We start from the raw sequence: 12,965 nt of genomic DNA on the forward strand, positions 1-12,965 counted from the left end.
ATAGACCATGGATTTTCCCAGGCCAATATTTCTATTATATGTTCACTAAAATAAATGAATTGACAGTATTTTCTTAAGCCAACACGCGCTTTTATTTTGAAGGCGGCTACCTGTATTTTCTTTGCTCCTGTAAAAAGCATCAACTTGACACGTGTACCTGTTTTTACCTCGGGATGGCGTCTCATGCCCACTTAGTGAATCACTGAGATAAACCTATCCAACAATTTATGGAATTTTGTTTTTTTGTGTGCGGAACAAAAGGCTCTAAGGTGCGTAAATCTTAATTCTTTTGTTTTCATAATCATAATCTTTGGTGCCTTTATATCCTAATAAAAAAGTTAGATTTAAGTACATTTCCTGATTTCACACTTTTACTCCTATATTCAGCAAGTGATATTTTGTTTGTTACACAAGAAAAAAAAATGAAATAATTAGCACATTTGCCCAGTGGTTACAATTTTAGCATGTTTTGTAAATTCATGTTTTGTAAACTCTTATGGTTGCAAGGAATTTTCTTTCTACTTATTAATGATGCTCTTGGAAGCTGCTCTGTCCACTTCTGGAAAATGACACAAGCAGTGCTCATATTTCCTTGATGGTCTTTTCTCAGTATGTTGCATTGCTAGTGGGAGTTGAGAAACATAAAATGATGAGTGCCTATGAGTGCCTCCCCGCAGCTCAAACCTAGTTGTGGGGAAGAAGGATGGAGCCAAATACAGGGCAATCTTCGAAGAAAAAACCTGTCTGCGGGACTTGAGACTTGGACGGAGGTTCACCTTCCATCAGGACAACGAACATAAACATATAGCCAGAGCTACAATGGTTTAGATCAAAGCATATTCATGTGTTAGAATGGCCCAAAGTCCAAACCTAAATCCAACTAAGAATATTTGGCAAGCCTTAAAAATTGCTGCTCTCCATCCAATTTAACTGAGCTTGAGCTATTTTGCAAAGAAGAATGGGCAAAGATGTGCAAAGCTGGTAGAGACAAACCCCAAGACTTGCAGGGAAAGGTGGTTCTACAAAGTATTGACTCTGGGTCTGAATACAAAATACATGCCACACTTTTCAGATATTTATTTTTAAGAAATTGTGAAAACTGTTTATCATTTTCTTTTCACTTCACAATTATGTGTGACTTTGTGTTGGCCTATCACATTTAATTGAAATAAAATACATGTTTGTGGTGGTAATAGGACAAAATGTGAAAAAAGTATAAGGGGTTTGAATACTTTTGCAAGGCATCATAAAAAAAAGTCCCATGTCACTGACCTATTTTCATAAAGATACAATTTCTGTTTCTACACCCACTTGAGAAACACAATTACTATAAAAATTTTACAAACTGTCATGAAATCCTTAAGGCTGTTCAGATGTGTATCTCCCACCCCTACTGTAGGTACTTGAGGTACTGATGGCATACTGAGCTCCACCCAGCCAGTAGAACCAGTCAGGCCAACTGGTTTCACTGGTGAGAACAAAATGCACAATAGCTGCTGACACATCTCAGGATAGCCCCTGGCTGCTCTGAATCAGAGATATTAATAATCCACCACATGCTCATTCTAGACATATTAGCCCATCAGGCATTTGTAATTGTGCTAAAAATACTGTTCATTGTCTTTTTGGCAGTAGGAGTCGAAGGCAAGCGTTTTAGAAAAGGGGTTTATTTCTTTAGACAATATATATGTTTTGTGCAGTGATTGAGCAGTTAATTTATCTACAAAAAGGATAAACATTAATAGCACAGAATAAGAAGTAATATTTTTATCACTACTCAAGGAGCAATTCCTTATTACATATTTGCAACAACAGGATAAAAACATTATTAAAATCCAAATGAGAGAAACATTTGACATGAAGTAAAACGAGATGGAAAGGTAGAGAATAGCAGAGAAGAATAGCAGAAAAAAACAGCACTTATTCTCACTTCATCATTCATTTCCCCCCCAAAACAACACAAAACTCATTGGCTCAGTGGCCTTGACGAATGATGATATCGGACATGTCGTCAACTTTCACCAGCTCTAAATTCTGTAACAAACACACACACACACACACACACACAAAAGTACAGATTACCAGTTAACAATGGGTAGGGCGTGTGGAAGGGATGTGCAGGGCTCTGGGATGAATTAATTTCACTCGACATGTCCAACAGGTTTATTTAATGTGATGTGGCTACGGGGGAAAATGGCTAAAGAAACTACTTATGCACATCAGAACAAAAAGACCAAAGCTACTTACAATTGCTGTGAATGAATGCAGTGCACTCACCTTTTCATTGGCAAGATGCAGCAGTGCTACAAATGCCAGAGGCACTGAGAGGTTCTGAGCCATCGTGTTTGGCAATCTGGACCAGCACAATGAGAGAAAGACAACAGAATTTCATGTTAGGAGCTGTGAAGGAAATTGTAGTTTTTAACATATGCAGTCAGCTGGTTTAATCAGCTTAGTGGGATTTCAAGCATGTTGGTGTTGTAGTGATGCATGACTAAATGTATTAATGTCGCCCATCATAATCATCCCAGTCGTGTCCTTTATATCCTTCAACAAAATGTAATGAAATTCCTAGTTTAAAAGGGCAGTGCAAAAAATAAACAAACAAACTTTGCAAATTTTTTTTTTCTTCGTCATAATTTGCATACGGTCTTGTTTCCATTTAAAGATACAATAAACTCTCATTTAGGAACAATTACAGTGATAATATGGTCATAGTGGCAACATCAATATAACACTATACATGATGTTCATAGGAATATGGACAGCGTCCATATCAAATCACCAACTCCAACAGTGGAAAAAGGTGGTAAAATCTACCATGTCCACGTAGAATTGCATGCTGTGTTATTCATTAGTCATTATGATTCCTCATTAGTGCCGTGCACTGGCTGGCATGGTAGGAGGTCTGCTGGTACCTTTGAAGAAGTGTCTTCGTTGTCTGACTGAAGACTTTCTCCCCACACACCTCTGGGTTCTCCGCAGTCTCCACCACCTGCAGTGAACATGAAATCATAATAAAAATGGACCTCTACACACAGAACCAACCAGATCAACAGCTACAACTCTGGCTACATGTCTGCTCTACCTACCAAATGTGAGCAGTGACAGAACACACGTGTTTTAAAAACTCAAGCTGATCAACTGACTATCTTGTGTATCTAGAGATGTAAAAAAAAAAAATGCTACTCTGTTGGTGCCCTTTACCTCGGTGGGTTTTATTGGGCTGTCAGTCAGGAGATTCCACATGCTGTTCTTGAGTCTCTTCATGTCCATTTTCTTTGCTGTCTTAGCATAGTTGATCTCAATCTTGTTGACCTAAAGAACAAGCAGTGACTTCAGTATAAAACAAAGTAAAGAATTTAATTATTTAAAAACATGAAATTCATGATGATTTGAGGGTTCCCAAGTGTATTTTACATTTAGAATCACTTATTGTAAATTATGTCAGTGAGTACAAATCCACTAAAAGGAGCTTTAGTCACAGCCATATATTATTCAAGGTTGTCTCATGTGTCTTAAAAGTATTAGACATACTGCTTAGAAAAAGAGCCACATATGGTATAAACTGCACTTAAACCTTTTGTTACTAACCCTGTGTGGTTCAGGCACCAGATCGTCCTCCCCATAGGTGGAGACACCCTCTAGATCTTGAGAGGGTGGGGGTCTGTCACTTGAAGCCTGTGTGTCGTCTGACCCGGGAAACCCTTCAACATCGTCATCGCTGTCGCTGCCCTGAGGAGGAAGATGGATAAAGACACGTCCAAAAATTCCTCAGGATATTAGAAGTTTTCACAGTACAGTGTTTGGTTCGGAGGCAGTACATCAGCCTGGTGCCATATAAAAAAATGTGTTTCAGACCTGAAGACCTGGACAGAAGTTGGCTGTGTCATTGGCGTTGTTATAGTCATAGTCTCCAATGCCTTCTCCAAGCTCTCCAGACAACCTCTTCTGGCATTCTTGACTCAACTAGGACAAACAATATCAAACACATTCTTCTTAATAATATACCAATGATCTTTATTTAGTTAGGGTATGTCTCACTTTTGAAAAAGGCCTAATTTACCATAAAGTTCATTACCTTGAGTCATGCTCATACAGCTGTGACTGCTGTACATTTTCGGAACAATAACCCAGAAATCAAATACTTCTGCTCTTCTTGTTTTAAGTTGACCTCTCACTTGCCTTTGTGCATGGCTAGACAGAAATGTCTCATTTATATCCAATGATCCCACACAAACTCAGATTTTCTGTTGGTCTGCTTAAAAAAATTGCCCACATTGATCCAGGATCATCTGGATCTTTATTGCATATTTATTTTCAAGCATATCAACTAGGGCTGTCAGCTGACAGGAGCACTGAAGCCTTACCGAGCTGGAGGGTTTGAGGCTAAGCTGGGAGAGCGTCTCTGGGGGAAACTGGAAGTCGGCTGGCAGAGTCGTCCTCTTATTGCTGGCACTGAGCGCAGACTTGCTGTTAGTGGTGGCAGCCTGTGAAGGGACAGCAGGGGCAGTCAGATTCAGTTCAGACAGACAACTTCATGATTTGACTGAATGTATAGATTCTGGTCAATCTCGACAATCCCTACAGACAGTGTCATCATTAAGTAAAGCGATTTTATGATTTCTTTTATGTCAAGTTTCATTGACCCGAATTACATGAATTAAAATTGCAGAGATGTGTTTCAAGAGAACACTGTTCTCAGATCAACAAATGGAGGTTTCCTGACAGGTTTATGACCGAAACTATCAGTGATTTAAATTTTGCAATGTTCATAAACAATTCATGAGAAGAGCAATGTCAGCATTATAAACAAAGGGCTGGTTTATTAGTAACTGCCATGCTGCTCTTGTGCTGTCATCTGCTCCGAGGAAGCTTAGAATTTTCCTTTTATGGTCAAGTCACATAAAAAATACAAAAGTTGGTCTAACGTTTCAATAGTAGGTAATGCTAATGATTATAAATTCCTTTGTAGTTGATAAGATAATCATGCAGACTAACTAACAGCTAAAACCAGATATCCTGAGGTGAGACATAAAAGAGGAGATTTCCCGAGCTGATGACTGACACCAGCTGCATCGGAAATGATCCCCCAAGTGCTGAATGATGCGTTGCCATGGCTACTACACGACAAAGGGTTATGTTATAGCCTTAATGCCTCCACATTTTCATAGATGAAACACATTGAGACAGACCACCTCTGACTCTGTTGTTAGGTGTCATAGCTGTACACTGAACTGCAGAACATAAACACACCACAAAATATTGCCTGCCGTGTATAGAACCATACTGTTATGATCTCACTCATTTATTATTTAGCTCCTAAATTTTACTTGCATGTACAGTCATATCTATATTTTACTTTTTATAAAGTCAATATGCAAACAGCCCACCCACACTACACAGACTCTGAATAACCCTGGCACCACCGTTTAGGTCTAATTTATTGTCATTATTATGTTTATTATTATTGTTGGATCTTGTTGCGTATGCTGTTCAGGCTGGACCACAATGAATTCCATGCATGAATCCCATTTCCAGAAAAGTTGTGTTACAATTTATGTATTATGGGTGTATATACAAAATATTTAAGTTAATACATTATAATAATTGGCATGTAACTGTGTATCATGGTGCTTTTCTAATTGCCATATTAGGCTGAAGCCACATTTACAAGAAAAACCTTTTAACATAAAATAGCTAAGAATCTGACATTTTTTCATCTACTGTTCATAATATCAATGAGACATTCAGTGAATCCAGAAATCTACTGTACGTCCACAAGATACAAGGCCAAAGCCACTAGTGAATGGTTGTGATCTTTGAGCCCTCAGGCAGCAGTGCATTAACACAGCTGTGATTCTATAGTGGAATCACTGCATGGACTCGGGAAAACCTCTAAAGCCATTGTAAGTGAATACAGCTTGTTCCTGCATTCACAAACAAACAACCCTTTATGAACAAGATCTACAAACACAGCAGTCTTCTCTGAGCCAAATAGTGTACTTTTCAATATATTGTTTTATTAAATAAAGAAAACCTCAAAATATAAAAGAAACTCTACTGCCTCAAGTTATACCTTTATTGTGCAGATATGAGAGTGTTATTGATCTTTTCATCTGTTGGCAAGAATAGGAATTAACACATTTCTCTATGTGTTGCTGTGTTTCTTTAATTCTAAGCACTGAATTAACATTAGACACTGATGTGCTTAGAATTAAAAAAGAAAAAAAGGTTTTACCCTTGTGGTGCGAAAGTAGGTGTCAAAGTTGACGTCATCAGTGAAGTCTATTTCAAAGGTCTTCTTGGGCTTTCTTTTACGTGTCTCCTTGTCAGGCAAATGGTCCACTGTGCAAGATTAAAAACATAAAAACACACAGACTCTGATAAGACAGATAATGGTTAATCTACACATGTTTAGCAGCATGATTAGAAAATCATCATAACTGCTGGCGTAAATGTGAAAGTCACTTTTATCCCCAGACATATTCCAATACTCAAAAAGCAAAAGTATGTTTATTAAATGTGTATATTGAGTATACAAAAGTATATGGATAAATATAAGAGGTAGTAGCATGTCATCCTCAAGTACAGCTTATATCTACTCTGACATCATGGTAGGCCATTACTTTTACTCACACTTGTGCTTTGGCTTGAACTGCCAGTAGCCTGGTCCAGCCCATGTGGCCATAGTTCTGGGGCTGAAGTATGAATACTCTCTGGGCTGAGAGGACAGCTGCAAACACATAGTGGCAATGTCCCCCTCTCCAATGGGAATCACATCCCTGTACAACCAACACAAGAATTTGTTCAATCCAGTATGCATACGAACTAATTTTCACCGTCTATCAACAGAGTCTTAAAGAGTTGGATTTGACATATTTAGTATGCTCTAATGAATTTAATGGTTACTCTCCTGGTGATAATGGACAAAGCAATTACTTTGCCCCCCCACTCCCCCACTACCTCCCACCCACGTTTAAGTAACTGTAAGCTTACATATAAATTCATGAAAGGACTCTTTTTTTCTAGAAGTTAATGGAGGCTATTCTTTCCTCCTAAAACAGGGTTCAAACAAACATTAGTAGAAGCAGGGGGGTGGGGGGAATTAAAAAAATGCATCATCCCCGTGGGAATATAAAAACAATCCCAGGACCAAATCAATTAATCAAGAGGTCTGTGCTAAAAGTATCAGCGCTTCTATAGCTGAATGGAAAATAATCCTCCCTGTTCAACTGCATCACAATCCATTATCTTACCTTGCTTTACCAGAGCCAGAGGCTTCACAGCCCTCTTTGTGCTCCTTGGATCCATCCTCACCGTAACCAACTTCCTCCTCATAGTCAGCATCAAAATCAGGACAGTCATCTTCTTCACGATCGGGCTCAGGCTCAGCATTTACATCAAACACGTGTTCACCCTGTTTCATCTTCTCTAAGAGCTGATTCATAGTCTGAAAGAAGTTGTGCAGGCAGTCAGTAAGGATTGATATAGACCCTATGAATGTTGACAGTGAAGTCAGCCTAATGTGCTATGGCCCCAACAACTGTGTCCTCAGAGACCAGATGTTAGTAATTAGGCACTAGGATTGCAGGCTGGGCATCCAGGTTCGTGTATTTGTGGTATTGGATGGTTTATCTGACCTGGTCGGGGTTCCAGCTAGTGAATGAGAAGTCCTGCAGTGAAGGGCAGATGGAGCTTTTCTCCTGGGAACGCTGCAGCCCAGCTAGCAGAAACAGAGTACAGAAAGATGCGTTACTGTTGGGTGAAACTCAAACATTTAAAAAAAAAAAAAAAAAAAAGGTACAGTGATCAATGAATGCTTCTTTTTTTGTTTTGGTAAAATAAAGAAAAGAAAAAAAAAAAAGCTTTTCACCCATGAATGGTGATGCGGGTACTGTCTGCTTGGGTGGAGGAGAGTAGGAGGGTCTGGACTGGAGAAGGCTCATATAGGAGGGAAACAGCAGCTCACAACGACAGTCCTCACTAAAGAGAACAGACAGGAAGACGCCGGCCGTGCTACTCTCATCGAAGGATGAGGCCATCCTCTGAAACATGGGGTCCACCTGGGCAGGAAAAAAAAATGACCGATGACCATGGTCACAGCCACACGATGAGAAAACCGAAGTCAAAAATACTTAATACACTAGAAGTGACTGAACAATCATCATGTAAACAAAAATGCCCCTACACAAAACAATGACCACTTCACCTCACTCACACCTAATATGCAGTGCTTAAAGTGGAACAAAAGAGAGTGTAAGTACAATTTTGGGAGGGACTGGTCAGGTTCCAGTGATCACTAGTAGGCTACTCTAATGACACTTTAACTAGTTATGGTAATAAATATAAATGATGGATTGAGGTGTTTTGACCTAATGAGCTCACACTTTTTCAGTTTTATTTATACACTACTCATGTTCTAACATTGCAGAGTTACAGTAAGAGCCTACAGCAGCCTTTATCAAGTAAGTTCAAGAATAAAACACTGAGGGCCACTGAGACAATGTCAAGATAGCTGGAAATAAGGTCAGGATGCACAGAATCAGAAAGACACAGAAATCCCATGACAAGAAAGAAACATCAGTGTAAAGCTAGGTTGTCACCTTGTAGCACTATTTTGTTACTTGCACCTGACTTAATCAAGGTAAACACACTGGATGGTCACATATAATCACAGCACACAAGCCTTCAGGAGAGGAGAAAAAACAAATCGTGGCAGTCAATCATCAATTTTTTAAATTAACAGGAACCACTTTGCACTGCATTATTTTTATAGTCTTTCTGTATGCATGGCACATTGAGTTGGACAGCTAGGCGAAGACAATTTCAAGCTCAGGAAACGTTTGGAGTGCTGGTCATTGATCGGCTGACATAGCACAGTGAATTTGACACTGCATTCAACGATCCCCACATTTTCTTCAGTAACTTTGTCTGAAAATAGACCATTAGTCAGAAAGCAGGACTAACAAGTGCCTTGTAGAATTCTAAATAAGTCACTTTCCCTCACTGGAAAATTCACTCTCCATACAGTCTCCACAATTAATAGCGGTACAGGGCTGAAAGTAAAAGACAGGCACCACTTTACATATTATTCTTGTAACCTACATCACTTTTACATGTTACTAGGTTGTTGTTGTGCTTGTACTTGCTCTGGAAATATCCTGAGAATATACAAATAAACCACTGTCAACATCAGTCAACATGCAATCGTAGTGCCAGCAAGGATGTTTAATTTGTTACATCTTTTGCCTCCATTATCCTGCATTTTTGCCACATCTTTACCATAAATTCTTTACTGCTGTTCTGCCAGAGTCAAATATGCACTCTGTATCTTTTATCATTAATACAGAACCATTGGGTAACATGCTGATCATGGTTTAGCTGCAGTTAAATGCATTTCTTTTTTGTTACACCACGGGATTCATTTATTTTTATACATTTATTTTGTCAAACCGGGTGAAAAACACCCATTTAACCTAACCCATCATTTTGGCCAAGAGGTTAAAGAAACTATAGAAACAGAAGAAACAATCTGGGAATTATTATTCCAATTGTTATTATTTTTGTGCACATTTTATTCCCTTGTTGAACCTCATATGAGTGCAAGGTTCCTTCAATGTGGAGCATATCACACCCAACTCTAATGTGCTAAAAGAAACATTAAATCCTTCGAGCAAAAGATTATTATTACTTTTATCATTTTTATCATATTATTAGTATCATCCTATTGGAACAGAGTAAGTTTCATATTAACGTAAATTGTTCTGACATTTTACCTCACACTTCCTCTCAGAATCTGTGCTGTTTATATTGCTCAGGTTCTGCTCGACTGTCCTCTTTGGAGGTCTCTTTTTCTTTGGCTGCTTGGCAGTCACCTCAACTCCTGCAACCCCTTCTTCACCACCCTCTTCCTTGTGACCATGGTCTACACATACACACAAAAAATAAATATATCAAATAATGTAAATCACATTTTACATTCTGCAGGACAAAGTTGCAGCACAATTCACTGTACAGTATACAGATGAAAAGGTTCTCACCCTCTCCGGGTTTGGTTTCGGCCCCCAAGCCACCCAGAACCCTGTAGGCATCAGCATGAACAGCATCTACCCTCACAGCGTAGATCTTTGTGCTGGCATCCAAAGTGCCAGCTGCCACCTTGAGGAGGACACACACAAAATTACAACAATTCCATCAAAGCAGCGTAATAGTGTGTCTGCAGCTTTGAACAGCTTAACTCTGGTGGTTGCAGACTTTATCAGAGGAGGTGGATCAATTTCCTATCAGATAAATCACTGTGCTAGTCAGTGCAATCTATCAAGACTTTAATACTTGAAAGTTCTACTTTTAAGACATCTGAGCAACCCAGTTTATTTGAAGTAAATCACCCATCTGATTTGATGAAAAACATTCCAAAATGCATCTTTGACACACTTGGCAAACCGTTACAAAGCTTGTTTCTGTATTCTCCATGACTGCAATCTTAAAACAGGGAAATGACTAAAACAGTATTAGAAATAAAGGGAGTCGCCAAAGGCTCATAAAGTGGATTACGAAACAACCCTCATACCTTGAAATTTGTGAGCTCAGAATCCTTTTGCTTGAGAATATCAGCCATGTAATCAATCAGGTGCAGACCAAAGGCATTTTTGGTAGTGATTTTCTGCCATAAAGAAAAAGACACGATTCTAACTTTTAACACTAGAATTCAAAAGTAATAAATCTTAACCACATGAAAAACATAAAAGACCAAGTGAAAACATTACTTTTCCAGAGTAATTATCAATTTGAAACCCTGGGAAATTTTTCTGGGATCCAGACAACTGAATTAAGAGAGGGATTAAGAAACTATCCATCCATCCATGCAGTACACATATACTCACATTCTCAGTGGAGAGTTTTATACAGGTGGAGTAATGCTCTGAGATTTGTGCATTTGACAACTTGGGCACGGCAGCAGGAGTCCCCGCAGCACTGCATAAAACACGAGATTGCCTTTAAGGTCTGAATATACATATTAGGAAGGTAGACAGCATTGCAACGGAAGACAAAATATGCTAAAATTTACACAACAAGAATTGCATGACTAGCTTTCGCCACAGTTATGCTTGAAACACATGATGATCTCCTTTCGGCTTATCCCGTGAGTTCGGGGTCGCCACAGCGGATCATTGTCCGCATGTTGATTTGGCACAGTTTTTACGCCGGATGCCCTTCCTGACGCAACCCTCCCCAATTTCTACCGGGCTTGGATCGGCACTGCATCGCTGGGGAGGGGGAATGGGCTGTTAGGGGTTCAGGGTCTTGCCCAGGGACACTTCGACATATAGCCAGGGCCGGGGATCGAACCACTCACCCTGTGGTCCGTAAGCAACTGCCTTTACCAACTGAGCTATAGCCGCCCCTCCAACTGAGCTATAGCCGCCCCTCCAACTGAGCTATAGCCGCCCCTAAGGGCCTTGAAACACAATCGGAAGAAAATTTTACAAAATCTCCATTCTACCTGTGAGACGCAGAATCATTGAAGGAGGAGTCAGGGCCAGTTTGAAGGTCCATGACTCTCGACCTTCGGCGCTGACGACGCTCCTTCTCATCATCGTTGCCGGGAAAGGCTGCCAGCAGCGGGGTGCTGCAAGCTGCAGGGGACAGACCCTCGTTTTTCAAGGAGGACGATGTCCATCCTGCACGTACCCGAGAGACGGGTGTAGAGGATGCGCTCATCTTATAGCTGCATTTAGAAAAACAATCACAATCACAGAGTTTTCATGTTAAATAAGGTCCAAAATTTACCTTCTATTTAAATGTTTTGAAAGACAAATATAAAGTAGGTTTCATGCAATAAAGTGTTTAATTCAATTACTGAAATTATAAATATAAATGTGTGCACATAGGAAGAAAACCTACTTGAATTACAACTTGCAGTATTTAATATTTACTAACGTTACACATATTAATGCTTTAGTACGGGTTGAAGTGTAAGACGCTACCAGGCTTTGAGAAGTGTAAACAAAGTTTTTCCCCCTTCCTTTGGAAAAAGCCAACATGTAACATTTGGTCACATCTTAAATAATTTAGGTGCAAACAACCATTTATACTAAAGTGGTGAATTACATGACGTAAGCTGCATTTCTACAGCCATTGTGTAAAAGGATGCTCAGCTTAACTAGGAAATAGATCTATATACGTTCTAAACGTATATTACGTCCTAGACATAAGGTAAATATACGTTTGGAGACACCAAACGCTATCTTATTACTGGACATTTGGCTAGTAAATGATTGAGCTCATCACTAACTGAACGTGAAGATAACAACAAGAAAACCTTTAACGGTACATACAACCTAGCATAACAACACTAGCCTCACTTAGCATAAGCTAACAAAAAAACGTGTTCTGACATAAATTCTCATTCTCGGCTAGATATTTTACGGACACACAAACCCTTTTCTACAAGATGTCATTCACCCACTCAACATACCTCTAATTGTCTGAAATCCGGTGTGACAGTATTTCGACCTGTTATAATTTACAATTTATGAAAGAGCAGGCTGTAGTTTTCGCGGAGACCAACGTTTGAATATTTGCGCCTGACGGTTTACGTAACAAAATAACACGTCATGACGTTCAGACCACGCCCATGTTTTTTTGCCACTTCTAAGAAAAAGCATTTGAAACCTGCCAAACGCGAGAAGTAATGTCGTAAAGACGAGATTCCTATTTCTGTATCTCGATTTTACAAAGAAGGTTTCTAATGTACAGTTTTACCACTGTAAAGGAACTTTTCTCGTTGTTTGGCGCTATTTTTCAGCATATATTTTGTTTTGTTGTTCTTTTTTTCCTTTTGGCAGAGATACGGCTCCATGCAGCCGCCTTTGCAGGATTGTTGATAGCTCTAATCTGCATGTGCATTTCCGCCTTCTTTGTTGCATTAGGTTAATTTGGTTGTCATGAACAGGTTTACG

At 39.4% G+C, this 12,965-nt stretch overlaps 1 protein-coding gene across 1 annotated transcript; it reads right to left on the reverse strand.

Moving 5' to 3' along the window:
* Positions 1-1,637: 1,637 nt before the first annotated feature.
* ncaph (non-SMC condensin I complex, subunit H) lies at positions 1,638-12,619 on the reverse strand. Its single transcript, XM_067522379.1, has 18 exons — positions 12,482-12,619; positions 11,507-11,731; positions 10,887-10,977; positions 10,574-10,666; positions 10,044-10,161; positions 9,780-9,928; positions 7,877-8,066; positions 7,644-7,726; positions 7,260-7,453; positions 6,640-6,785; positions 6,242-6,348; positions 4,371-4,490; positions 3,862-3,969; positions 3,595-3,735; positions 3,208-3,318; positions 2,919-2,995; positions 2,278-2,353; positions 1,638-2,034 (listed from the first exon to the last, which is right to left on the reverse strand). The coding sequence occupies exons 2-18, from the start codon at positions 11,722-11,724 to the stop codon at positions 1,975-1,977; spliced, it is 2,082 nt and encodes a 693-aa protein (XP_067378480.1). The 5' UTR covers positions 11,725-11,731; positions 12,482-12,619; the 3' UTR covers positions 1,638-1,974.
* Between the last annotated feature and the right edge of the window lie 346 nt (positions 12,620-12,965).

Source organism: Channa argus, chromosome 11, assembly GCF_033026475.1.
Source record: "Channa argus isolate prfri chromosome 11, Channa argus male v1.0, whole genome shotgun sequence".
Lineage (NCBI taxonomy): Eukaryota > Metazoa > Chordata > Actinopteri > Anabantiformes > Channidae > Channa > Channa argus.

Coding starts and splice junctions, on each gene's coding strand:
- ncaph (XM_067522379.1), bottom strand. CDS start 11,724: ATGAGCGCATCCTCTACACCCGTCTCTCGGGTACGTGCAGGATGGACA. Junction 10,978..11,506: donor AATGATTCTGCGTCTCACAG/GTAGAATGGAGA, acceptor TGTTTTATGCAG/TGCTGCGGGGACTCCTGCTG. Junction 2,035..2,277: donor TGCATCTTGCCAATGAAAAG/GTGAGTGCACTG, acceptor TGTTTGTTACAG/AATTTAGAGCTGGTGAAAGT.